Below are 25,641 nucleotides of genomic sequence, written 5' to 3'. Positions count from 1 at the left end.
AATAGTACGACAAATTGATTTATAGGTCACGTGTTCGAATCGTGGAAGCAACCTCTAATGCTTGTATTAGGGTATTGCCTACATCACATCCCTTGAGGTACGGTATTTCTTCGGACCTTGCGTGAACGAAGGGATACCTTGTGCACTGAACTGCCCTTTTTAGTACAGTAAATTAATGGTCAACGTAAAACTATTCAATTTATAATTAATAAAAACTTAAAATTATAATTAATTGGATTATTCAAATCATATAGCCCTTTAAATAAATTGGGAAAATCAACAATACGATGACTATGCATTTAGTTTTGTAGTTGGCTGATCATGCATTGTGTTTGTTTGCAGATCACACGTATCTCATGACTCGGAATATTATAGTTTAAACAAAATAAAATAAATATAAAAAAACTAAAAATATAATTACATAATCAACTACTATCAAAGGGTAAGAGGCAAATTTTAGGCATTTATTTTTGTTTAAAATTACACCAAGTTATGCAAAATATTTCAATTCCACAATTATTGGTCCTTGCAGATCTTCCAGAATTTGTAGTACAAAATCAAAAAGTCAATGAGAATATAAGACCAAAAATAGTAAAGAAATATTGAATCTCTCTCCTTCTTGAATAGCTATAAAAAGTGTAGAAAAAGTGAGCAAATCTTTTAATTTTGGATAGTCCTCAAGCAATTTTTATTATTTTTTCCCTTTAGATATTTTATATGACTAAAGTGTTCATAAAGTGACCACCCCATTTATTTATTTTTCTCCATTAATTAGTTTGGTTCCACTCCTTAATAAATTAATTGATGAGTTAAAGTTCTCTTCATCGAACTATAAGAAATACTTAAAAAATTCAAGTGTTATATATATTGACAATGTAATTTTTTTTTTGGAAGTAATAGTAATTTTCACTTGTGATATTAGGTCGGTAGTTACCAATTTTACTACATTACTAATTAATATTGATCAAAATATTTACATATAATTATCTTATAAGTGATCTAATTGTAATATTTTTTATACAGTAGGGATCGTTTGGTTGGGAAACAAGTTATCCCAAAACCAATTATTCGGGAGTAATTTTCTCGTGATTGTTATCCTAACCTCTTATGGGGATAAAAATAATACTACAATCCCGGATGAGTTCTACCACAATTTTATTCCAACCAAACGTGGAATAAACTCATCTCAAATTTAATCCCAAGATTAATTATCCCTTCTCCTTCGTACCAAACAAGTCGTTAGTGCATAGAATTTAAACACACACTCTCTCTATCTCTCTCTATAATCATATAAATTATAAGGTAATTGAATGTACATTTTATAAAAGGTATTAATAATCATAAAAATAATAAATAAGCTGCTATCATATGTTTTTTCATACCGATAATGCACAATATGTTTATACTGATAGTGGATATAACTTAAGCCCTTAATTAAAATAGCCTAAAATAGTACACTATTGTTGTATTTTCTTTAAAGATAGTAATCAAGAGAAGCATATGTATTACTACTATTTATATTTCCACTTTTTTGGGGGCTAATATTTGTATTTCCACTTGCTATGAAGTAAATGATGATATGAACATAGCAGAATCATTGAATTCCCATCCAACACCTTTACTACTAACTTCACCAACCCAACTCTCATTTCCATTTATGAAACCCCTCCAACATTTTTACCACAACACATTTACACAACACTGTCAATTTTCTAAGTATCTTTTTCTTCCTTTTTTAGTCTTGTTTATTTTATATAAAAGATTAGAACTTTTTTTTTTTTTTGTCTTTGTTGAAACACAAAGACAAAGCATTTATGTTGTTGTATTTGTTGGCTTCATTAGCAGACATGCAACAAGGTAAGTAAGTTCACATTATTCAGAAACCCCAAAATCTTAGTTGTCCTCTGAAATTCCCATTATCTTCTGAATTCTTGTTTAAAGATTTGATTTTTAACCATTTTTCTTGTTAAAGTTCTTGACTTTTGGCCAATTTATACTGTTCTTGAAGTTCTTGGCTTGTGGGGGGTTTTTGTTACTAAATATAGAAAGTGTTTGTTTTTGCTGATTCTTGGAAAGTAGAAGTTTTATTAGTCAAAAATGGTGCTTTTGAAGTTCTGAAAAAGGAGAGATTTTTGGTGTTGTTGGAGGGTTTTGGTTCTCTCTCTTTTTTTCTCTGAGTTTGACAGTTGAATCACAAAAATGGGAATTGGGATTCTTGTTTTTTTTCTGGTTTTAACAGTGTTATTTAGGCCTTTGGTTTGTCAGCAACCAAACACTGATGGTTTCTTTGTCTCTGATTTCTTGAAAAAAATGGGTAAAGTTCACAACTTTTCAGCTCACTTTTGTTCTTGGAAAGGTGTAGGTTGTGATTCAAAGGAAGAAAATATTGTCAATTTGACAGCTAAAAGTTTTGGTTTATCTGGTATTATTCCTGATAATACTATAGGTAAACTCACTAAGCTTCAGTATTTGGATCTGAGTAACAATAATCTCACTGGTTTGCCTTCTGATATTTGGAGTTTAGGTTCACTTAAGTACCTTAACCTCTCACATAATCACATTTCTAATGATCTTTCAAGTAATATAGGCAATTTTGGTGAGCTTGAAATCTTGGACATTTCTGTTAACAATTTCTCTGGTAAGATTCCAGAAGCCATTAGCTCACTTTCAAGATTGCATTCTCTTAATCTTAGTAAGAATGGGTTTGAGTCAGATTTGCCTTATGGAATCTTGAATTGTCATTCTTTGGAACTTCTTGATATTTCAGAAAATAGACTTAGTGGTTTACATGATGGTTTTGGTGTTGCATTTCCAAAGCTTAAGTTCTTGAATCTTGCGGAAAATGAGATTAATGGGAAAGATTCGGATTTGTTAGGGATGGTTTCGATTACTCATCTCAATATTTCAGGAAATTTGTTTAAGGGTTCTGTTGTTGGCGTTTTTGAGGGGCCATTGGAAGTGATTGATTTGAGTAGAAACCAATTTCAAGGTCATATTTCTCAGGTAAACTTCAGTTCCAGTTTCAATTGGTCTCATTTGGTTTATCTTGATTTATCTGAGAATCAGCTTAGTGGAGAGATATTTAAAGAGTTGAACAATGCTCGAAAACTCTTGTACCTTAATCTTGCACATAATAGATTTTTACCACAAGAATTTCCACATGTTGATATGTTATCTGGTTTAGAGTATCTTAATTTGTCTGGAACCAGTTTGATTGGCCATATTCCTCGCGAGCTCTCGTCGTTGAGTCGCTTGAAAATCCTTGATGTATCCGAAAACCATCTTGCTAACCGCATTCCTGTACTAAGCAATAGAAATCTCCAAGTTCTTGATGTTTCATACAACAATTTGACTGGTGATATCCCTTTGCCACTTCTAGAGAAACTTCCGAATATGGAAAGGTTCAACTTTTCTTACAATAATCTAACTCTTTGTGCTTCTGAGTTCTCCCCGAAAACATTCCGATCGGCTTTCATTGGGTCATCAAATGGATGTCCTATTGCTGCCAATCCTGCTCTTTTCCATAGGAAAGCTCCAAAACATAGAGGACTCAAACTTGCATTGGCTTTAACCTTCTCTATGGTGTTTCTGCTTTTGGGGTTGTTGTTCTTGGCGTTTGGTTGTCGAAGGAAAACCACGATATGGGCAGTTAAACAGAATTCTTACAAAGAAGAACAGACTATTTCTGGCCCCTTTTCATTCCAGACTGATTCAACCACTTGGGTTGCTGATGTTAAGCAAGCTAACTCCGTACCCGTGGTGATTTTTGAGAAGCCACTGTTGAATTTCACATTCGCAGACCTCTTGTCTGCGACTTCTAATTTCGATCGAGGTACATTGTTAGCTGAGGGTAGGTTTGGTCCAGTTTATAGAGGCTTTTTACCAGGTGGAATTCATGTGGCAGTGAAAGTTCTCGTTCACGGTTCGACTATGACAGACCACGAAGCGGCAAGAGAGCTCGAGTATCTTGGCCGGATAAAACATCCGAATCTTGTTCCATTGACCGGATACTGCTTGGCTGGTGAGCAAAGAATTGCCATTTATGATTACATGGAGAACGGAAATTTGCAAAATTTGCTTCATGACTTGCCACTCGGGGTTCAAACTACCGAGGACTGGAGCACGGACACGTGGGAAGAGGATGATAATAACAGTATTCAGAATGTTGGTTCTGAAGGATTGTTGACAACATGGAGATTTAGGCACAAGATTGCGCTTGGCACGGCTAGAGCCCTTGCATTTCTTCACCATGGTTGCTCGCCTCCAATTATACATAGAGATGTCAAAGCTAGCAGTGTTTATCTTGATATAAACTTGGAACCAAGATTATCTGATTTTGGATTGGCCAAGATTTTTGGCACCGGACTCGAGGACGAGATAACTCGCGGTTCACCTGGATATATACCCCCAGAGTTTCTTCAGCCGGAGAGTAGCAGCTCCCCGAAATATCCAACACCAAAGTCTGATGTTTATGGATTTGGAGTCATTCTTTTCGAGCTAATAACTGGGAAAAAGCCAGTTGAAGATGACTATCCGGAAGACAAGGATGCTGATTTGGTTGGTTGGGTTAGAGGATTAGTAAGGAACAACGAGGGATCAAGAGTTATCGATCCAAAAATTCGTGGAACTGCATCGCAAACTCAAATACTAGAAGCCTTGAAAATTGGTTATTTATGCACAGCTGAAGTTCCTGCGAAACGACCGAGCATGCATCAAGTAGTTGGACTGCTTAAGGATATTGAGCCTACACAACAATGAAGATTTGAGGATACAGAAACATTGGCTCAATGCATAAATTTTTACCCCTCTTTCATTTTTGTGATCTGAGTTCTCCTTCTTGTGTTTGCCACAAGAGGAATTGTACATTAGTCCAGTATTTTTGTTTGCTGCTTTATGCCATGTTTCTCATTTTCCTTTTAACATTTCCACTTGCAAAGGTTTAAGTTATAGTACAAAATAGACTTGCTTGACCCTTGATGAAGGAAACAAAAGTTTTTCACTCATTTCCATTTGTGTTTTCCAATTCTTTGAGATTCTTACAAGCTTTGGCACTTTTGGTTGCGTCATAAATTTAGCCTTGTTTTTCTTCATGTTATGAATTCATTCTGTTAAAGTTCATAGGAAAAAAATACTAGATGCTTGCTAGGTGTCATAGAACAGCATCCAAAGATACTTTCTTTTTTAAAAAAAGGGTAGCTAGGTGCACTAAGCTTCTGCTATGCGCGACATCGAGGGTCTACCCTCAGGCTGCGCGATAATAGTAGGATAAACTCCCCTAACCGGTGGTGCACTTAAAGTCAACTACAACTAGAAGGCATGCCGATTTTGCTACTAACAAACCTTTGACTTTGACTGTGAAAAGCGAAAATTAGACACACAGTAATCTAGAGTAGGAGTAAAAGCCACTTGACTGTAAAGAGAAGAGCTCTACGATGGAATTCAATAGTCCAAGAAATGGTCATTTGTGCATAACAGCAACCGTTGTCATCACCTTGCAAAGAGGTGGAACCAATCAAGACTAAACACTTGTACTAAGCTCCCGCTACACGCGACATCGCGGGCCTATACTTTGCGCGACAATAGTTGGCTGAACTCCCCCAACCGGTAGCACTACAGGAGTTTGATAACCATAGGCCACCTGCTCTGGGATACGAGTAGTGAGTCTGCAGGGTATAGGGAAGTATCAGATTTGCAGGGTGTAGGGAAGGATCAGATTTGCAGGGTGTAGGAAAGGATCAGATCACAAACGTCTATTATAGGTAACTTGATCCATTATTTCTGCAAGAAGCGGTTTCCAAAGATACTTTCTTTATATATCCAAAAAATGAGATTAGTCACCTTTTTCAGTGAATACACTTACATAGGCAAAAATATTTTCATTAGTATATTATGGTGGAGCTGCTGTTAATTTATGGGATTCCATATTACAATTCTTGGAAACAGTAATTGCAGAAAAAATCAATGGAGGACCACTTTCTCTAGTGGTCTTTTTCATGAAGTAAGTGTCACTATATACAGGACAAGAAGTTTAGATTATTTTAACTCCTCAAACATTAATATAATTAATCACTTTTGACTAATTTTTTTCTGTTGCTATGTTCTCAGAATCTTGCTACCTTTATCATTTAGATGCTTTTCATGTTCTAGGTCCTTCATATTTAGTCCTTTATTTGCACTAGCTTAACGGCCAATAAAGGGAGCGAAAATTATAGAAAATCAGGATCCAAAATCCAACAAAGTTAAAAAAACACTAGGTGATATTTTTCTATATGACTAAACTTTGGTGAACAAAAAGGAGGTAATAGGTGTTCGATGAAATAGCCGAAATGCACGCAAAGTGGGTCTAACACCACATATATTTAGTCCTTTATTGCACTGGCCTAACGGTAATGAAAATCATAGAAATCAGGGTACAAAGTCCAACCGAGTTAAAAAAAACATTAGGTGATATTTTCCTAAACGACTAAACTTTGCCGAACAAAGGGAGGTAATAGGTATTCGATGAATAGCCGAAATACTTGCAAATTGGTTCGAACACCATATATATTTAGTCATTTATTGTACTGGCTTAACTGTCAATAAAGCGCGTGAAAATTATAGAAATCAGGATACAAAGTCCAACAAAGTTAATAAAATATTAGGTGTTGTTTTCCTATTCGACTAAACTTTGATGGATAAATAGATTTTCGATGAAATAGTCGAAATACGCGCAAATTGATTCAAACACCACATACAGAGGACGTTTGAATTGACTTATTTTAAGTGCTTATTGACTTTTAAATACTTTTCTAGTTTATATTCTTTATTTCTTGTTCTTTTGGGAGGTTGGAGAGGGGGGTGGGGGATGGGATGGGGGTTGTGAGGGTGTTGGTCCATGTTCTTAATACTTAATAGTACAAAAATGTAAATTTTCTTTATAACATAGTTTATATGCCTAATATGACTTCAACAAGAGAAAACAAACAAATCTTGCTAGATACTAGCAAGATGTGTGCTTACAATATCGTAATTACAACCAACCTAATCAGTAATGTCATGTTCTTGGAATCTTGAATACTACCTGTCACAAATACTGGTACAATGTAGTACTTTATAATACTAATAAATATTAAATAAATGCAAGATGCTATTCATTGGTTTGGTTTTAGAGCATGTTTGCAGGAATTTCTGACTCAATTTACTGAAGGGTGGAAAGAACTGGCACCAATTGCTATCTGTAATATATTTATGTTTTAGACAGAAAAAACAACTAACAACAACAACGACCAGTAAAATCTCACAATTGGGGTCTGGGGAGGGCATCACGCAACCTTACTCCTACCCCGATGGAGTAGAGAGGTTGTTTCGAAAGACCCTCAGCTTAAGAAGACGGAAAAAACGAAAAGAGAAGGGAAGAGACAATATATTAGTACCATCAAACATAAACCAAAGAAATAATAACAGCAACATAAGAACTAGAAAATAGTTGAAGTGCAATAACAAAACCAGAAAATAAGCCTCGTGCTATGAAAGACAGAAAAAACAATAACAAAAAAAAGTACAATGTAATTTTATAAGTGAAATTTGGAGAGGATAGTGTGTGCATAGACCTTACCCTACTTAAAAAAGGTAAAGAAATTATTTCTGATAAACCCCCAACTTATGAAAGATAAGAAAGAAGGAGTTACAGACAGGCCAAAAAAAAAGAAAAAAAAAAGAAAAAAAAAGGGTTTTAAATACTAAAACCAATTGCAGGAAATATGGGTTGGAATATTAAGTGTTTGTCATTAAGTGCTAGTATTTGTACACTTGGTATGGTGCTATTTCAATAATTTATTTGGTTTGAATTGAATTTGAATGGTATAAGAAGTTGGTATTGACTAATTAAAATATTTTGAATGGGAAATAAACAATAAAAAAAATAAACCATTGGTTTTTCTTGGGAAGTGTAATAATAAGGGAAGTAGGAAGTTATTAAAAGATAAATTAAGTTTAATTAGATAACATACTTTTGCAATATAGTAGGGGAATGTCCAAGAGTAATTTATGCAAAATGCTAACGTAATAACCATAAGTCACGAATTCGGATTGTGGAATCAGCCACTGATATTTGTATCAAATTAAATTACTTACATTACATCTTTAAGGTGCAACTCTTCCTTGAACCCTGTGTAAATGCAAGATACTGACACAAATAATTTTTTTTTTTTTTTAACGTGAAATGTACATAAGATGTTGATAAAGAGGTAGAAAATTTTGTAATTAGGTTTCACGGCTTTCTTCAACACCAAAGATAAATATAAATATTAAAAACACACGAAAAAAAAAGAGAGAGAAGAAAAAAGATTTAGGAAATTATATTTCTTCGTCAAAATTTGCATGTCACAGCTACCAACATCCAAACATAATGATAACTATAGACTTGAAAGTGCAGCTCTCATGTTGTGAATCATGAATTATTGTAAAATATTTAGTGGAGTAATGACTAAGGATAATACACAATGATCATTTTGTTCAAGAACGCTTGTACACCTCAAGATTTTCAATCATGCTACATTACCTAAAAGGGTAAAATCTTATATACACTAATAATATAATTATTTACCTTATCAATGTAATTTAAATAATTATAACGTATACACTATTAATGCACAAAACGTAAACTTAAAATAAATACTCTTAGAGGTATTAGTTTTTGTACATTTTACTGATTCGCGCCTTCTATAAACAATTCGTTTTCTACTTTGTATTTTTCTTGCCCAGGAAATGAAAAGAGTTAGAGAACAAAGTGATGAACAGATGTATAAGACGTGAAAATATAATCTATAAAATTCGGGCTAAATCCTAAAGGAAGAAGCTTATCAAGTCCAAACCATTAATTGGGCTTAAATAGAATACTTCCAAATCATAATCACATATTAATCCGACAATTAATTAGACCTAACTCATGGACGAGTTTGGGTGTCGAGGAGTTCAAAATCTCAAGTTCAATTCTCGGAATGAAAATTGTTTGGTTACTAGTTAGATAGGTGATTATTAAATACATTAATAATTTTTCAAAACAATTGAAGGGTAAAAATACAGGCTACAACAACTTATGAGCTGTTTTTAGTTATGAAATTCAAATAATCAGCAACAACAATAATAACTCAGTATAATCTTATAAATGGGGTCTAGGAAAGATAGTGTGTACGTAGACCTTACCCTTACCATTGGGATAGAGAAATTATTTCTGATAGACCCTCGGCACAAGAAGTTGAAAAGAGACAATAGAACAGTATAGTTAGACCTCTCTATAAAAACATCCCTATATAACAACATTTCACTATAAAAGCCAAGCTTTTCCGGAATCAATTTTCATGTTATGTTATAATATATGTTCTTTATAACAACATCGCTATAACATCCAAAAATATTCGGAACAAACTAGACTGTTATAGAGAGGTTTAACTGTAACAACAACAGACACCAGAAAGATAGTACCAGCGACCTAAGAATTCAAAAAAATAAATGGAAGCAATATCAATAATCAGTACAATGGTAAGGTACTAGAAAACCGAAGCGGAAAAATAGTATGAACACAACATGTACTACTAACATACTAAGACAAGACAGACTAGTCTTACACCCAAAACGGAGTAGAAATAATCAACATTATCATATTAAATTGGGTTGAAAAAATAGCACAGATTACAACTTAACATGCTCAAAACAAAAACATCATGCATCTCTCCTGCAGCCAACATTGGCAAGTACATAATACTAGTCAAAATTGCATGCGCTAGCTATTTTTCGGATTAGTAATCGAAAAATAGTAAGTATTTGTGAAGTCATTGAAAAACAACCATTATTTTGCTGAAACACAAAAAGTTTCAGTATAATATACGAAATTATGGAGCTCCTGCGTATAAATTCCAGCATATTATGTTGAAACTCCAGGACACAAAAAGTTCCAACATAATATGTGGGATTATAGAGCTCCTACATATAAACTTCCAATATATTATGATGGAACCCCAAAATATTATGTTATAAGCTCATATGTAAAAAAAATTGAACTACAGCATATTATGCAGGAATATTTTTGGATTTTTAACGGTAATTTTAATTTGTTCAGATTTTATCTTTATATAAAAAGTTATCAAATTTCGATTACTTTTGAAACTGTGAATATTTTTCAATTGCCGGTTGTAAATCTGACTATTTTTAAACTTTCACCCTAGTACTATTGTATGAAATATAGCTCTATATTTGGAATTTGGCCGATAATGGTCTTATTTACATTCCTATAATGAGTACTTGCCAACCTTTTCCTTTAATGGATCTTCATTGCTCACCTATCTTATCACCTAATATATAGCCATATGATGGCGACAAAATTATGCTATTATTTGCTTGATGACCGTTATGGCATGTAACATTTGTTATAGTGGTTAGTGGTTACTTTGGGCTAGGGCTGTCAAATTTGGCCCAAGCCCAAATGACCCGCCCAACCCGTTCAATGTTGGGTTAGTTATTGATCCGCCCATTTATTGAACTTAGCTCATCTTGACCCAACCCATTTCAATCCATTTAAAGTTGGGCTAATTTTTAGCCCAAATTGATCCATGAGTAAGTTTGTCAAAATATCTTAGAAATAATTTTATTTTTTGTTTAATATTTTAAATATGACCATAACAAAAGCAAAAAAGCCTTATTTAGTAATTATACAATTTATAAGAAAATAACATATATTAATTAAAGTTTAATAAGAGTTGGGCGGATTGGGTTATGGCCCGAATTTTAACCCATCTTGACTCAACCCATCTTAGCCCAAGTAACTTTTGGGCGGGTCGATTGACTCAACATATTTTGACCCGCCCAAAATTGACCCAACACGCCCATTTGACACCCCTACTTTGGGCATTCTGGCAGTGACGGAGCTAGAATTTCAATTTTACAAGTTGTGAATAGTAGAACAACGATTTGAAGTGTTAATAATTGGCTTTTAAATTAATATATTATCCATATTTAACAAATTTTTAATGCAAATATATTATTTCAATAAAAGTTATTAAGTTAGACCGAACTTGTATCTGATCTTCTGATTCCGCCTCACTCCTTCTGATCTAGTTAAGGAGGATGGGGTCAATTTAAGTCAACACACAAAAATGATATTGTTTATATAGGAGTTTTAAGTTCTAAAGAAGCTAATTATATGATTGTGCTTTTGCAGAATTAAAGGGGAAAATTTCAAAAATAGTCAGATTTACAAGTGATCATTCAAAAATAGTCACAATTTCAAAAGTAATCGAAATTTAGTTATTTTTCATGTAAAGATAAATCTGAACGAAAACACTATTCAAAATCCGAAAAATACTCTAGCATAATATATTGGAACTTCAGTATAATATACTGGAGTTCCAGCATAAGTATACTGGAACTCGAGTATATTTATACTGGAGTTCCAATATAACATACTGGACTTCCAGCATAATATAATGGACTTCCAGCATAATATATTGGAGTTCCAGTATAATATACCGGTTCAACATAATACGTTGGAAGTTCATACATAGGTGCACCGATCTCTAGTATATTATGCTAGCTGGAATTTTCCATGTTGCAACAAAATAGCGGCTATTTTTCAATGACTTTGCAAACGCTGGCTAATTCTGAATGACCAGTCCGAAAACTGGCTAGTCCTTGCTATAATTTTTACGAATTAAAGATATGATTGGAGATCTACCATAGGTAAACTAATAATTAGTAAATAGAACAAATTCAGAACGAATTGGCAATGTGGCCAACTAATATTTTAAAACATTAAGGACAAAAGTCACAAAACCAAAGGATAAGTTTATCTCATTCTTACAGTGTATAGCCATAATATTGCGTTGAAGATAGAGAATGAACAAAATACTGACCACAAAATAACTATTTACTATATCCAATAGCTTTATCCGTATATGACTCTGAGCAAGAGAATATCCAACAAAATGTTCAAAAAAGTAGTACTGCCTAAAAACATTACTTATGATTTATTATATAGCAACTCTTGCATAAAGGGGGAAAAAGAAAAAGCTTTCTCTTTATGGATAATGAATTTATCTCAAGTAATAAATCAAGAAAATTATATGGGGTAAAATTGACGAACGACGGGTGAATACTCGTTGAGTTGATACGTGGCATTGAAGACAAGTAAGAGAAGAACCAACAAATGACTGACACCGGTTATGAACATGTGGCCGGTGCTGAATGAGTTTCGACGCAAGAATCGGGGACGAAAATCAGGAATGAAGATATCGGTTGGAAAAGACAGCATTCAATGAGTAACCGTTACAAAGAATCTCTGCATTTGTACTCAAACGTTATGCAGCCATCAAGAAGGGTTTTATTCATTAAAGAAAAGCTTAATTTAGGGATCTCGTCTCCCTAAATTGAACTATAAATAGAAAAATTTGTATTATTTGTAGGAGACAAAAATATTAGTACGCAAAAAGGCTAAACTTACTTTTATTCTATTAACAATATTCTTTCTTTCTGCTCAATATATTGCTCTTACCCTTGCTTCCGGAGAAGTTCATTTCACAATCAGGCTTGTATTTTCTTTAAGTTTCTTTAAGTAATTTAGTTGTGTATTTCGTTATTTTATTTTTAGATCAAATTAATTCATGTGTCTATAAATCACTATATAAATTCAACTGTACTATTTTACGAATAAACAAAAATAACAAGATCGGGATATGTAAATAGATAACTCCGCGATTCATATGCTATTTAAATGTATGATTATATATTTAGTTCATTTCTACTCTCAATAAGTGAAATTAATTAGTGTTTAAAAGAGTTTACGATCTAATTCAAATTCCAAATCAATTTATTTGCTCTCGAATCTATCACCGAGAGAAAAGGGGTTCGTGGCTATACTAATATAGTGTAAGAATTATCTTTTTTCAATCAAAGAGTTATTTCAACGATACCTAAGTAAAGAAAAATTTCATAAAAGAAAGCTTACTTAAAGAATTTAAAATTTTAACGCTTTTGCTGATTATTTTTCCCACTACTTAAAACTTAAAAATGGATTATGAAAGCTGAAACAAGGAAGTCTACTTAATTAAAAGGGAAAATGCATAAGTACCCCCTGACCTATATCCGGATTCTCAACTACACACTTTATTTTTATGGGAATCCTATGTTAGAAATATAATGGATATGCCCTAGATCCAATCTCATATTGATGACTTGTTTTGTGAACGTCATTTGATATAGTATATATGACATTTGATATTCTTTTATCATTATTATTAATTGCTTGATTAATTTGATAAGATCCTTGATTAAATTTTGAGACTTGACATTGTAATGGAGATCATGATAATGAGAGTGGAGTTTCTTATAATTTAATCTAAAATTTGTTCTTGATCGTAGGATTATTAATTTGGACATTAGTAATCTGGTTAGATCAATATTTATGTGATTCTCTTTATGGGATAAAGATTAGTTGATCTCATTAACTAAATCATATAGGTAGATGATGCATATAGAGATATGATCATTGAACCGACTCATTGGATAATTCCTAATGATTAGAATTACCATAAACTGTCAATAGGATATTCTCTTGAAGAATGTGATGTAACAATTTCCTTTGACCTGAGATTGTCATAGTAATTGACAAGTTATTTATTGTGCTTTGATACTAGACACCTATTGTTAGGACAGTAAAAATCAGGTGTCATGCGGAATCTAGCAAAGCAAACCTTGAACGACGATAAATCATACAACAATAGAAATATACCAAAAGAGACACAAATATTTAACGTGGTTCGGTCAATTGACCTACGTCCACAACGGAGATGAGCAATCCATTATAATAAAAGAGAGTACAAAATATCGAGAGAACAACCTCACGAAGAGGCAAACACAAGTGACACACTAACACTTGTCCCGTAAAGTTCTCCCCCTAAACACTACTCTCAAGCCCCTATGGCTACTTTGTGGATGCTACTGAATGAGAAGGACGGATCTTCAATTTATAGAACTCCAAACCTTTTTCTACAAGAAAAAGGACTAGCCAAGTATAGGAGAATTATAATTTCCTTCTACAAAAAGGAAAACTCAATTAAGGTATTTATATTGCCCTTTCCTTCAACAAATAGGAAAACCAAATATGGTAAGAAAATTATGGCAAACACCTAATAATTCTCCCCCATTGGCCGGAATTTTCTAACAAAATAAACTTGATCAACCTTCTTCACATAGCTTTCAACAGGTTGCATCTCCAAATCTCCACCACAAAGTTTGTCTCAACGTGCGTAGTACACGGTCAAATTTCTCAGACAAAAATCACGATTATCGTCAAATATGTTGCGGCTAGAACTGAACCCGCCAAGATAAACCTGTCTTGAACCTCACTCTGATACCACTTGTCTTTTTGAGTATCTTGCATGGCTTCATCATAATTCTTAGGTTCTCCCATGTCAGTCAAAAGTACATACTCATTGTAAGCACGTGATTTTTGCCCTATGAAAGAATTACTCCCAAAAAAAAATTCAAAAAAAAAAAACAATTTTCCTTTTGTGTGCAATTTTTGTATTTTTGTGGTATTTTTGTATAATTATTTGTATTTTTGTTTGTGCATGCTTATTTGTTTAAATTAATAAAAATATAAAAAAATATGTCGCATTTGCATTAATGTGTAATTCTACAATTAGGAGTAATTAAGTTTGTTTTACAAAATGAAAATTACAAAAATAGGCATTTTTTGCATTTTTAGCATTTAATGTCCAAATCGTGTGATTTGATTTTATTTGATGTTTAATTTTGGGTGATAATCATTATTAAAAGTTAATTAGTATTTTTAGATAATTTTGGTTTTTTTTTTATAATTTAATACATTTTAGTTTTATCAATAAGTGTAAGAAAAGAGAACAAAAAATAGACGAAAATCGGATTGAGCCTCTTCCTCAATTTTAAACCACAAGCCCAAGGATACCTAACCTTCCCTTACGACCCGGTCTATTTCAAACCGGGTCGACCCAGTCCATAACCCAAAACCACACCCCACCCTTTCTATTTTCATTCTTGAACAAACCCTAAAAATGCTAAAGCTACCCGTCCCTCCCCCCTCTCTTCTTCTTCCTCTCTTTCTCCTCTTACTCCAAGCCCTAGCAGCCATGGCTGCTTACTCCGACCACCCCTTCATCACCTTCATCCCCACGACCACCTGTTGCCCTCCTTCTTCTTCTTCTTCTAAAAACACCAGCAGCTCCATGTTGACCACTCCCAGCCACCACATTGCTGCTTCGCTTTCTCAAACAAGGAGCAGTCCGGCAACCCCCCCTCATCGTCGACCACCCTCGATACCCCAGCTCCCATAAGCTGCTCGTTTTTCATCTCCGTCAATACACATACGCAGCTCCTCCTCACCATGTCGGACGGCCACCTGAAACAAACCTCTGTTGCTTCTGCTACGTCCAACCATGTCCATCACGTCCAAACGAACCCCGTCGCTACTGCTGCCTTCTGCTACGTCCAGCCATGGACGACTACCAAATCTCCCATGTCCATCGAGCATGCGCAGCAGTAGCAGCTGCTACTGCTTCACCGCTTCTTCGCCTTCTGCTTCGTTTTTCAAACGACACCAAACGACCATCTTCTTCGATGGTCCGTTCGTGGTCGTCTTCGGCGTCGAGTTATTTTGGTGCGATAATTGTTTCTGGACAGATTTATTTTCGTTCGAGTTCATCGTCGTTCCGATCCGGTTAGTTGGCTTAAGTTTTGTTTCTGTCCGTAATTTGTTTGATGTGTTCGGATCTGAAATTAGATATGTTCGATATTAGTTTAGTGTTTATCATTTTGTTATTTTCTTCAGTTTGTTTCATTTTTTCTTTTTTATTATTTTTAGGTAGAAATTGATTAGCTTAATTATAATGTTGCTAGATTTAAGTTGAAGATTCAATTAATTATTTTTTAGTTTGTTTTATTAATTTAAAAGGATTTAATTTTAATATAAAAGAGTGTTAGTTTAAATTACTTGAATCCGTTATTTGTTGCTTAATATAGATTTAATTCGTGTTCATTTTGTTTGAAGTTCGTTTTTAATTCAGTGATTTAATGTGAAGTTATGTTTTGGTTTTTAGTTTTTTGATTCAATGTATCTTTGTTATAATTTTGTTGGATTTAATTTAAAAAGATCAATTGATTATTTGAAGTTTAGTGATTTGAATATGTTTATTTGTTTTGTTTAAGCTTAATTCGAGTTTAATTCGAATTTGAATAAAACTTTCTTGTTATTGTTGTTGAATCTTTTCATTTATGTCCATATTTTGTTTGATTGTTCTTGAATCCGAAATTAGTATAAGTTTGATCTTCTTGTTTGTTGATTATCATTTTTGATTATTTCTTCAGTTCTTTCATGATCTTGTTTAGTTTTAATATAGAAATTATTGGTTGTAATGTTGTTAGATTTAATTTTAAGTTCAAATGATTACTGAATTTAGAAATCTGAATATACTTGTTTGTTGTTGTTGTTGTTGAATCTGAAAGTAGGTTTGTTTGTTGTTAAAAAATATTGTTCAATCAAAATAATTTTAGTTGTTTCTTTGTTGTTCATCATTTAGTGTGAATTTGTTGTTGAAAATTGTTTAGAAATTGGTCATATTTGCTGTATTTTGGTTGAAATTGATTAGGTGAATTGGTTATAGCTGATGGGGGTAGTTTGGTAATTTGCAGTACGTTCAGGGGTAAATTGGTAATTTCAGTAAGGTCGGAGGGGTATTTTTGGAATTAAACATTTGAACAATTGTTTAATATAATGGGGGACAAGACATAAATTAGTAGGGGAATAATATAATTTTTTATGTTAAGCATGGGGGACAAGATGTAATGGGGTGGGGTTGATATATTTGTTTAATGTAGTGGGAGACAAAACATTAGGTAGTGGGATTAAAAGGGGATGAGTGGGAAGATAATGAGTTTTATGTTTAAAAATGCTGAAATATGGTAATAAATAGGGAGACTTGATCAGATTTTAATAGAGACAGAAAAAAGAATACAAAAAGAAGATAGAGAGAGAAAAAAAAAGGAGCTGAATATTTAAGAGAGAGAAAAATCCTAAAAATATTAAGACATCAGAAAATAAAAAGAAAAACATTCTGGAAATCAAAAGAGAGAGTAGTATACACCTGATATACAATCTAAATATTCTGATATACGGATTCAGAAATTAAGTGTTGAACATTAATTAGTCTTTCAAATCTGAAAAGATTCTTTTGGCTTCTGTCCGTTGATTGTTGTCGGTGTTTCTGGATTTTTATCTTGATTTTAAAATCGGTCACTGGTTTCTCGTTGCTGGTTGTTACTGGTTGTTGGGGTTGCTGTTGTTGTATGCTACTGAATTTCTGCTGATCTCCCTTTTCTTTTGCTTCCAATATCAGGTACACAACTGACACGCTGATTATTGTAAACTGAAACATGAAGCATGAATACGAAAATGAAGAGTTGAAGTTCTAAATTTATTTTAATTATATTCTGAATTTTATTTGTATATATAAATTATTTAGCTTACAAAAATCAGAATCATGTAGCTATTTAATATACATAGTGAAACATCTGACGATAGCTTAACGGATGAACTATCTATATATTACCTAAAAATAAATAAATGGCGTAGTAACTCCGTCTAGTTAAAAATCAAACGAACATCTAGTAGGAACTTGGTAGGAATATTGTTTAGTTAAATAATATTGGTTAATTTCAGCATGTAAATGATCTAGGATTAAAATTAGATTGCTAAGTTTTTTTTAATTTGACAAACTGAGAACATGCCTAGTATAATGTAACTAGGTAGTAACATGTGAATAAGACGGCCCAGGTCTAGTTTTATGCCATACACGTTGGGTCTGGGCCCACATTGGCAACGGACTGTCCTGTTTGCATCATTTTCAGATTTTATGAATCATATTCGAAACTCATCTATAATAACTCAAGCATGTAAATAAATTAAGACAATTTCTCTTTCATTTTGTAGAGACAAATTTAATAGAGAAAAATGTAGACATTTTAGGATTGTCCTTTAAAAATAAATGAGATGAGCCTCGCCCAATACAACGCACCAATTGCGGGGCCCTCATAAAATGTATGTGTTAATTACTTAGAACTCGGGATCGGCCGTTTAGCGAACTCCACGGCCTTACCCAAAAAATAATAAATACGCTAATCGCTTTAGACGTGCATTTTAATAATCTTACCTTCTTAAACTCGGGTGTGCATTTCATGCGACCCAAATCCAAATCCCAAAACATTGAATAAAAATATGTTCCGGATTGCGGGTGCATTTCATGTGACGCAATCCAAAGACATGTTTTTAAACGATGTTCACATTCTTTTGAAATATAATAATAAAAGCGGCTAAGGGATAAAATATGCACATAAGTTTATAATATGTATTATATCATATAATCAAGCCGAATATAATAGTTGAGCGAACGTGCTAGAACCACGGAACTCGGGAATGCCTAACACCTTCTCCCGGGTTAACAGAATTCCTTATCCGGATTTCTGGTTCGCGGACTGTAATACAGAGTCATTCTTTTCCTCAATTCGGGATTAAAATTAGTGACTTGGGACACCCTAAATCTCTCAAGTGGCGACTCTGAAATAAATAAATAAATCCCGTTTCAATTATCCTTTAATTGGAAAAAACTCCTTCACCCCTCGCGGTGCGGGCGAAAAAGGAGGTGTGACACTCATCAGGAGGATATCGCATGGATTTTTGCTTTTCCCTTGTAGACCTTCTAAGAGAGGTTTCAGGAGCATTCGAAATAGTTACCTGTACATGAATTGGTTGCTGATCAACCACAATTTCATCAATTGGAGCATCCATAACATCTACACCATGATGATCATTTTGATCTTGATCACTATCTCCATCATTGTCTTGGGTTCCTTCATGTGCAATAGGTGCCTTAGTAATTGAAACTGGATCAATATCAACTAAGCTCTTATTACTCTGAGAATCTATCTTCTCAGCTTTGTCAATATCTTTAATAGTTTGGTCTTCAAAGAATATTGCATCACGACTTCTAATAAGTTTATTGTCAACTGGATCATAAAAACGATACCCAAACTCATCTTGACCATAACCGATAAAGATGCACTGCTTAGTTTTTACATCCAGTTTCAATCTCTCATCTTTAGGAACATGCACACAAGCTTTACACCCAAAAACTCTCAGGTGATCATAAGAAACATCTTTGGCAAACCAAACTCTGTCTGGGACATCACCATCCAAAGCAACTGCAGGAGACAAATTGATAACATAGGCAACAGTGTTAAGTGCTTCCGCCCAAAATTTATTTGGAAGTTTAGCCTCTGAAAGTAAGCATCTAACTCTCTCAACTAGAGTTCTATTCATCCTCTCTGCCAAACCATTCAATTGAGGTGTCTTGGGCGGAGTTTTCTGATGACGAATTCCTTTTCCTTGCAATAGTTATCAAAGGGACCACAATATTCACCACCATTGTCAGTGCGAATACATTTTAATTTCTTCCCCGTTTGTCTCTCAGCTAAGGCCTGAAATTCCTTAAACACGCTAAGTGCTTGATCTTTAAGTTTCAAAGGATACACCCAGAGCTTACGAGAATGATCATCAATGAAGGTCACAAAGTAAAGTGCACCACCTTTTGACTTTACTTTTAAAGGACCACACAAATCAGAGTGTACTAGCTCCAATAAATCGGTCTTTCTTGAGGGAGGATGGCTATGAAAGGAAACCCTTTTCTGTTTGTCAGCTAAACAATGTATGCACATTTTGAGCTTTGCTTGTTTCACACCAGAAAGCAAACTTTTCTTAATCAAACACGTAATTCCCCTCTCACTCATATGACTCAATCTTCGATGCCACAATTATGACAAAGTATCACTTTCCACCAGATTTATTGAGTCATTAAGAATAGAGCCTGTAACACCTCCTTTTTCGCCCGCGCCGCCCGCAAAGGGATGCGGAAGGGAGTTTTTTTTCAATAAAGGACAATCGAAACGGGATTTATTTATTTATTTCAGAGTCGCCACTTGGGAGATTTATGGTGTCCCAAGTCACTGGTTGAATCCCGAATCGAGGAAAATATTGACTCTGTTTAACAGTCTGCGCGCCAGAAATTCGGATAAGGAATTCTGTTAACCCGGGAGAAGGTGTTAGGCATTCCCGAGTTCCGTGGTTCTAGCACGGTCGCTCAACTGTCATATTCGGCTTGATTATCTGATATAATACATGTTGAACATATGTGCGAATTTTAACTTTTAACCGCTTTTATCATTATTATTATTTTAACAGAGAATTGCAACATCGTGAAAATATATCTCAAACCACGTCACATCAATGTACTCGTGGTTATCGATATATTTTGACTCTGTTGAGATTTGGATTTTGGTCACATAAATGTGCACCCGAATTTAAAAAAATAAATTGTTAAAGGCGCACCTAAAACGACTAGCGTATCATTATTTTGGGTAAGGCCGTGAAATTTGCTAAACGACCGATCCCGAAGTCTATACAATTATTAACCATTTATTGAGGGCCCCACAACTTGTGCATTTTATTGGGTGAGGCTCATCTCATTTATTTTAAAAGGATAATCCTAAAGTGCCTACATTTTTTTTTATTAAATTTGTCTCTAAAAAATGAAAGAGAAAAGGTCCTAATTTATTTACATGCTTACGAGTTGTTATAGTCGGGTTTCGAACGTGATTTGTTAAATCAGAGTGTAAACACAATATGGACAGAGTTACTACACTATTTATTTATTTTTAGGCAATACATAGATAGTTCGTCCACTAAGCTACTGTCAGATGTTTTATTATATATATTAAACAACTACATGATTCTAATTTAGAGGAAGCTAAATAATGTATAAATATAAATAAAATTCAGAATATAACTAAGATAATTCAGAACTTCAACTCTTCATTTCATATTCACGCTTCATGTTTCAGTTTACAGTAACCAGCGTGTCAGTTGTGTACCTGATATTGGAAGCAAAAGAAAGGGAAGATCAGCAAGAATGCAGTAGCATACAACAACAACAACACCCAACAACAGATTTAAAAAAACCAAGCAGAAATCCAGCAACAACCAGTGAAGTAGTAGCAAATAACCAACCAAACTCAAGGAACAAACCAAATGAAAAATCCAGAAACACCAACAACAATCAACGGGCAGAAACAAAGTGAATCTTTTTCAGATTGAAAGACCAGTTAATGTTTAACCCTTAATTTCTGAATCCGTATATCCAGTGTATTCAGATTGTATATCGGGTGTATACTACTTTTTCTTTAAATTTCCAGAATGTTTTTCTGTTCCGAAAAATCCTCAAATCTCTCTTAATATTCAAAAAATCTCCTATATCCTCTCTATATTTTAGGAGTTCTCTCAATACTTTCGGAATTCTCCCCTCTTTTTATTTTGTGTCTAGCTCCTCTATTTATTTACCAACTTCCAGCATTTTAAAATTAAATCCCACTATCTTCTACTCATCCCCCTTTAATTTTCCACTACCTAATGTTTTGTCCCCCACTATATTAAACAATGTATTAATTCCCACTAACACATATCTTTCCCTTATTTAAATCACTTATTGCCCCACTACCGCATGTTTTGTCCCCTACTATATTAAACAATGTATAAATTCCCCACCATTATATCTTGTCCCCCACTACGTATTATTTTAATATTATTTAAATATTATTTAATACTTAGTGGATAGAGCACTCATTAGTTATTTTTAAGACTCCTTTAAAATTTCGAAAATGCCCTTGAAAATACTGAAATTACCATTCTACCCCTGAAAATACTGCAATTACCATTCTACCCCTAAAAATACTGCAATTTACCATTCTACCCCCATCAGCTATATCCAATCCTCCTAAATCAATTAACCAAACTATAGCAGCTATAACCAATTCCTAATCAAATTTCATCAACAAATAATCAACTTCTGCATAATAAACTTGCCAAATTAACAACATTCATGAATTACTAACAGAGTCAGATTCATATCAACAAACTTAACAGGACAAACAAGTAGATTTAAATCACTAAACTCAACATCAGTTGAACTCAAACTAAATCAAACAACATCATAACAAAGATGAATGATTCAAACTAAATCAAAAACTAAAGACCAACACATAAACACTCACATTAAATCACTTGATGAAAAACTAACAAACTTCAAACAAAATAATGAACCCGAATTAAATCTAACACATTCCTATATTAAAACTAAACAAGAACAAATGAATAAAAACAAACTGAAGAAATAATCAAGAAATGATAAACAACGAACAAGAAAAGAATCAAACATATACTGATTTCATATCCAAGAATATCAAACAAAATACGGACAGAAATGAAACTTAAACCAACTAACCGGTTCGGAACAACGACGAACTCGAACAGAAACAAATCTGCCAGGAAACTTTGAAACCAAAATAACTTGAATCTGCCCGAAATGTTTTGTGTGTTTTCTGGTTGATTTTAGGCGATGAATTTGGACGACGAAGACGACCAAGAACTCGACCACGAAGACGGCGATGAAGCATCGTGAGGCTGGTCGACGTAGCAGCGCTACATGCTTGTCAATGTCGGAGCTCGGCAGTGTGGTCGACGGACTGTTGTGCGTCGGGCGAGTGAGCTGGGTTGCTCGACGAGTGGTTGCTTGGGATGAGGAGATGAAGCAGCAGCAGCAGCCATGGACATGGAAGCTGATGGTAGTTTGGGTGATGTTCATGTTTGAGCATGGCTGAATATCGACGAGTAGGAACGCAGCATCAGGCGGACTGGGGGGGTCGTTGGTGGCGATGGACTGGTTGACGACGAGGAAGATGGAGAGTATGGGTTGTTCATGGCTACTGGATGGGCGTAGAGGGGTCGTTTGGCAGAGTGGTCGAGGGAAGTGGGGGTGGTTGTTCGAAGCGAGCTGCTAGTCGACGCTGGCTGGACGTTGACGGACTGGTAAAATGAAGCAGAAGAAGCAGCAGGCAAAGCTGGGGTGGTGACGACGGGAGGGCAGCCATGGGTATGGGAGCTGGAGATGCTGCTGCTCGATGGAAAAGAAGGAGGGGGCAGCTGCTCGACTAAAGAGTGGTCGACGGGCAGCTGATGACGAAGAAGAAGCAGCGAGGGCAGCCATGGGAAGAGGGCAGCAGCACTGGTGGTTTTGGCAGTGGTGAGCGGAGTAGGTAGTAGGAGTAGGGGGGTGGTTTTGAGAAGAAGAAGAAGAGGGGGGTTAGGTTTTCTTTTTTAGGGTTTTTTTTTTCAAAACAAATGTCCAAATGGAAGAAAGGGTGGGGGGTGTTTGCTTGGGGTTATGGGGCGGACCGGGTCGGGTCGACCCGGTAGGAGTTTATTTGGTTTGGGCCATGGTTGATTTAAATTAGAAGGTGGCCCAATCCGATTTTCTTCCTCTTTTATTGCTTCTTTTCTTTTACTTTCTAAAAATTAAAATTCTAAATTAAGTTACAAACTAAATTAACATATTAAAAATACTAATTAATTCCTAGCAACAATTATCATATAAAATGAAATGACAATTAAAATACAATCACACAATTTGGACATTAAAGGCTAAAAATGCAAAAGATGCCTATTTTTGTCACTTTCATTCTTGTAAAACAAACTTAATTACTCATAATTGCAAACCTAAATCCTAAATGCAAATGCGACATATTTTTGTATTTTTTATTAATTTAGCAAATAAACATGCACAGACAAAATGCAAACAATACAAGAAAAATAACACAAAATTCACAACAATTACAAACAATCAAAAAATTGTTTTATTTTTTGAATTTTTGGGAGTAATTCTCATATAGGGCAAAAATCACGTGCTTACAGCTGCCCCTCTTTGTCCGAAGACACGAAGAGTTTTCGTGCAAAGATAAAGTGAGCGATTTTTGCCCATCCGAATACTCCGTGTGAAGCATTTTTTTTTTGAAAAAGATTTAACCGAACCTTTGCTTCAAAGGTTTCCTACATATCCCTGGCTAGAAGGGAATCAGGTTAATGTAGTTCGAGAAGTTTTGGTAGCTGGGATTACCATGGGACTGCAATGTTACTGTTGTTGCATGCTGTTATTACTGCTTGCCGACCTCCTTATTACACCATGCTGAAAGAAAACAAGAAGCTAGACTAAATTATAGTCTATGAATTACAAAATCTTATCTAGATCTTCAGTCATGCTCTTGTGTCTCTTGTCGGCTTGTGTTTCCTCTGGTGCCTTTCTTTCGAAAACTGCTGGGGATGACACTGGCCTTTTGCCTTTCTGAACATAAGTTTTATTATTCCGCTCTATCTGCTGGGGACACTGCTTCCTACATTAAAGCTTGCTATGCTGGGTATTTTTGTTGTAACCCTCCTTATTACTGACTTCTGATTTGATCTTGAAATGTACTCCTATATTTTGCAGGCGGGGACGCTCCTGACACCAACTTAATTTTTGAAAGGTGACGCAACCTCCATTCTCCAGGCGGGGTCCTGACTTCTTCAACTTAAAATATAACAACCTCCATTTTACAGGCGGGCTCCTGACTTCTCCAACTTAAAATAAATTCAGCCTCCATTCTCCAGGCGGGCTCTTGACCTCAACAACAACTTCGAAAATAAATCGCCATTCTGTTCTTCAGGGGGGCTCCTGACCTCGACAACAACTTTAAAAATAAATCGTCATTCTGTTCTTCAGGGGGGCTCCTAACCGCTACAAAATAGACAAAACAAAGGAAATTTTCTGCCCCAGTTTGCACTAGGTAGATTTGTGAACTGTTAGCAATATTGTAAACCACTTATACTATCGATGCAGTGGTGAGAGTAAACTAATGACTAGGCTAGGATGTGCGTTTCCTATGAGTAAAACTAAAACTCTGACTAGCAGATGCGTCTGCTATCCTAAAACCTGAATGAACCGAACTTAAAAAGTGCGTCTCCTAAAAATGAATTTAAATGGTCAAGACTAGGAAGTGTGCTTTCTAAGGGTGAATTTAAATGACCAAGACGAGGAAGTGTGTTTTCTATGAGTGAAACTTCAATGACTAAAACTAAGAAGTGCGTCTCCTATGACTAAACTATTGATTTAGGAAGTGCGTCTCCTATGATGAAAACAAACTTTTAGGAAGTGCATCTTCTATGGGTAAAAATAAACTTAGTAAGTGCATATCCTAGGGGTAAAGATAAACTTAGGAAGTGCGTCTCCTAGGGGTAAAATAAACTTAGGAAGTGTGTCTCCTAGAGGTAAAATAAACTCAGGAAGTGCGTCTCCTAGGGGTAAAATAAACTTAGGAAGTGCGTCTCCTAGGGGAAAGATAAACTTAGGAAGTGCGTCTCCTAGGGGTAAAATAAACTTAGGAAGTGCGTCTCCTATGGGTAAAAATAAACTTAGGAAGTGCATCTCCTAGGGGTAAAATAAACTTAGGAAGTGCGTCTCCTAGGGGCAAAAAAAACTTAGGAAGTGCGTCTCCTAGGGGCAAAAAAAACTTAGGAAGTGCGTCTCCTAGGGGTAAAATAAACTTAGGAAGTGCGTCTCCTAGGGGAAAGATAAACTTAGGAAGTGCGTCTCCTAGGGGTAAAATAAACTTAGAAAGTGCATCTCCTATGGGTAAAAATAAACTTAGGAAGTGCGTCTCCTA

The 25,641-nt window shown here is 34.8% G+C and overlaps 1 protein-coding gene across 1 annotated transcript; it reads left to right on the top strand.

Annotated features, from left to right (window-relative positions):
- Positions 1-1,551: 1,551 nt before the first annotated feature.
- Positions 1,552-5,003, top strand: LOC107808304 (putative LRR receptor-like serine/threonine-protein kinase At2g24230). The gene has a single exon (XM_016632816.2). The coding sequence runs from the start codon at positions 2,200-2,202 to the stop codon at positions 4,756-4,758; it is 2,559 nt and encodes an 852-aa protein (XP_016488302.1). The 5' UTR covers positions 1,552-2,199; the 3' UTR covers positions 4,759-5,003.
- Positions 5,004-25,641: the final 20,638 nt, after the last annotated feature.

The sequence above is a fragment of the Nicotiana tabacum genome, chromosome 9 (genome assembly GCF_000715075.1).
Source record: "Nicotiana tabacum cultivar K326 chromosome 9, ASM71507v2, whole genome shotgun sequence".
Classification (NCBI taxonomy): domain Eukaryota; kingdom Viridiplantae; phylum Streptophyta; class Magnoliopsida; order Solanales; family Solanaceae; genus Nicotiana; species Nicotiana tabacum.
The sequence above is the reverse complement of the archived record's forward strand: the minus strand, read 5'-3'. Positions and strand labels throughout refer to the sequence as shown.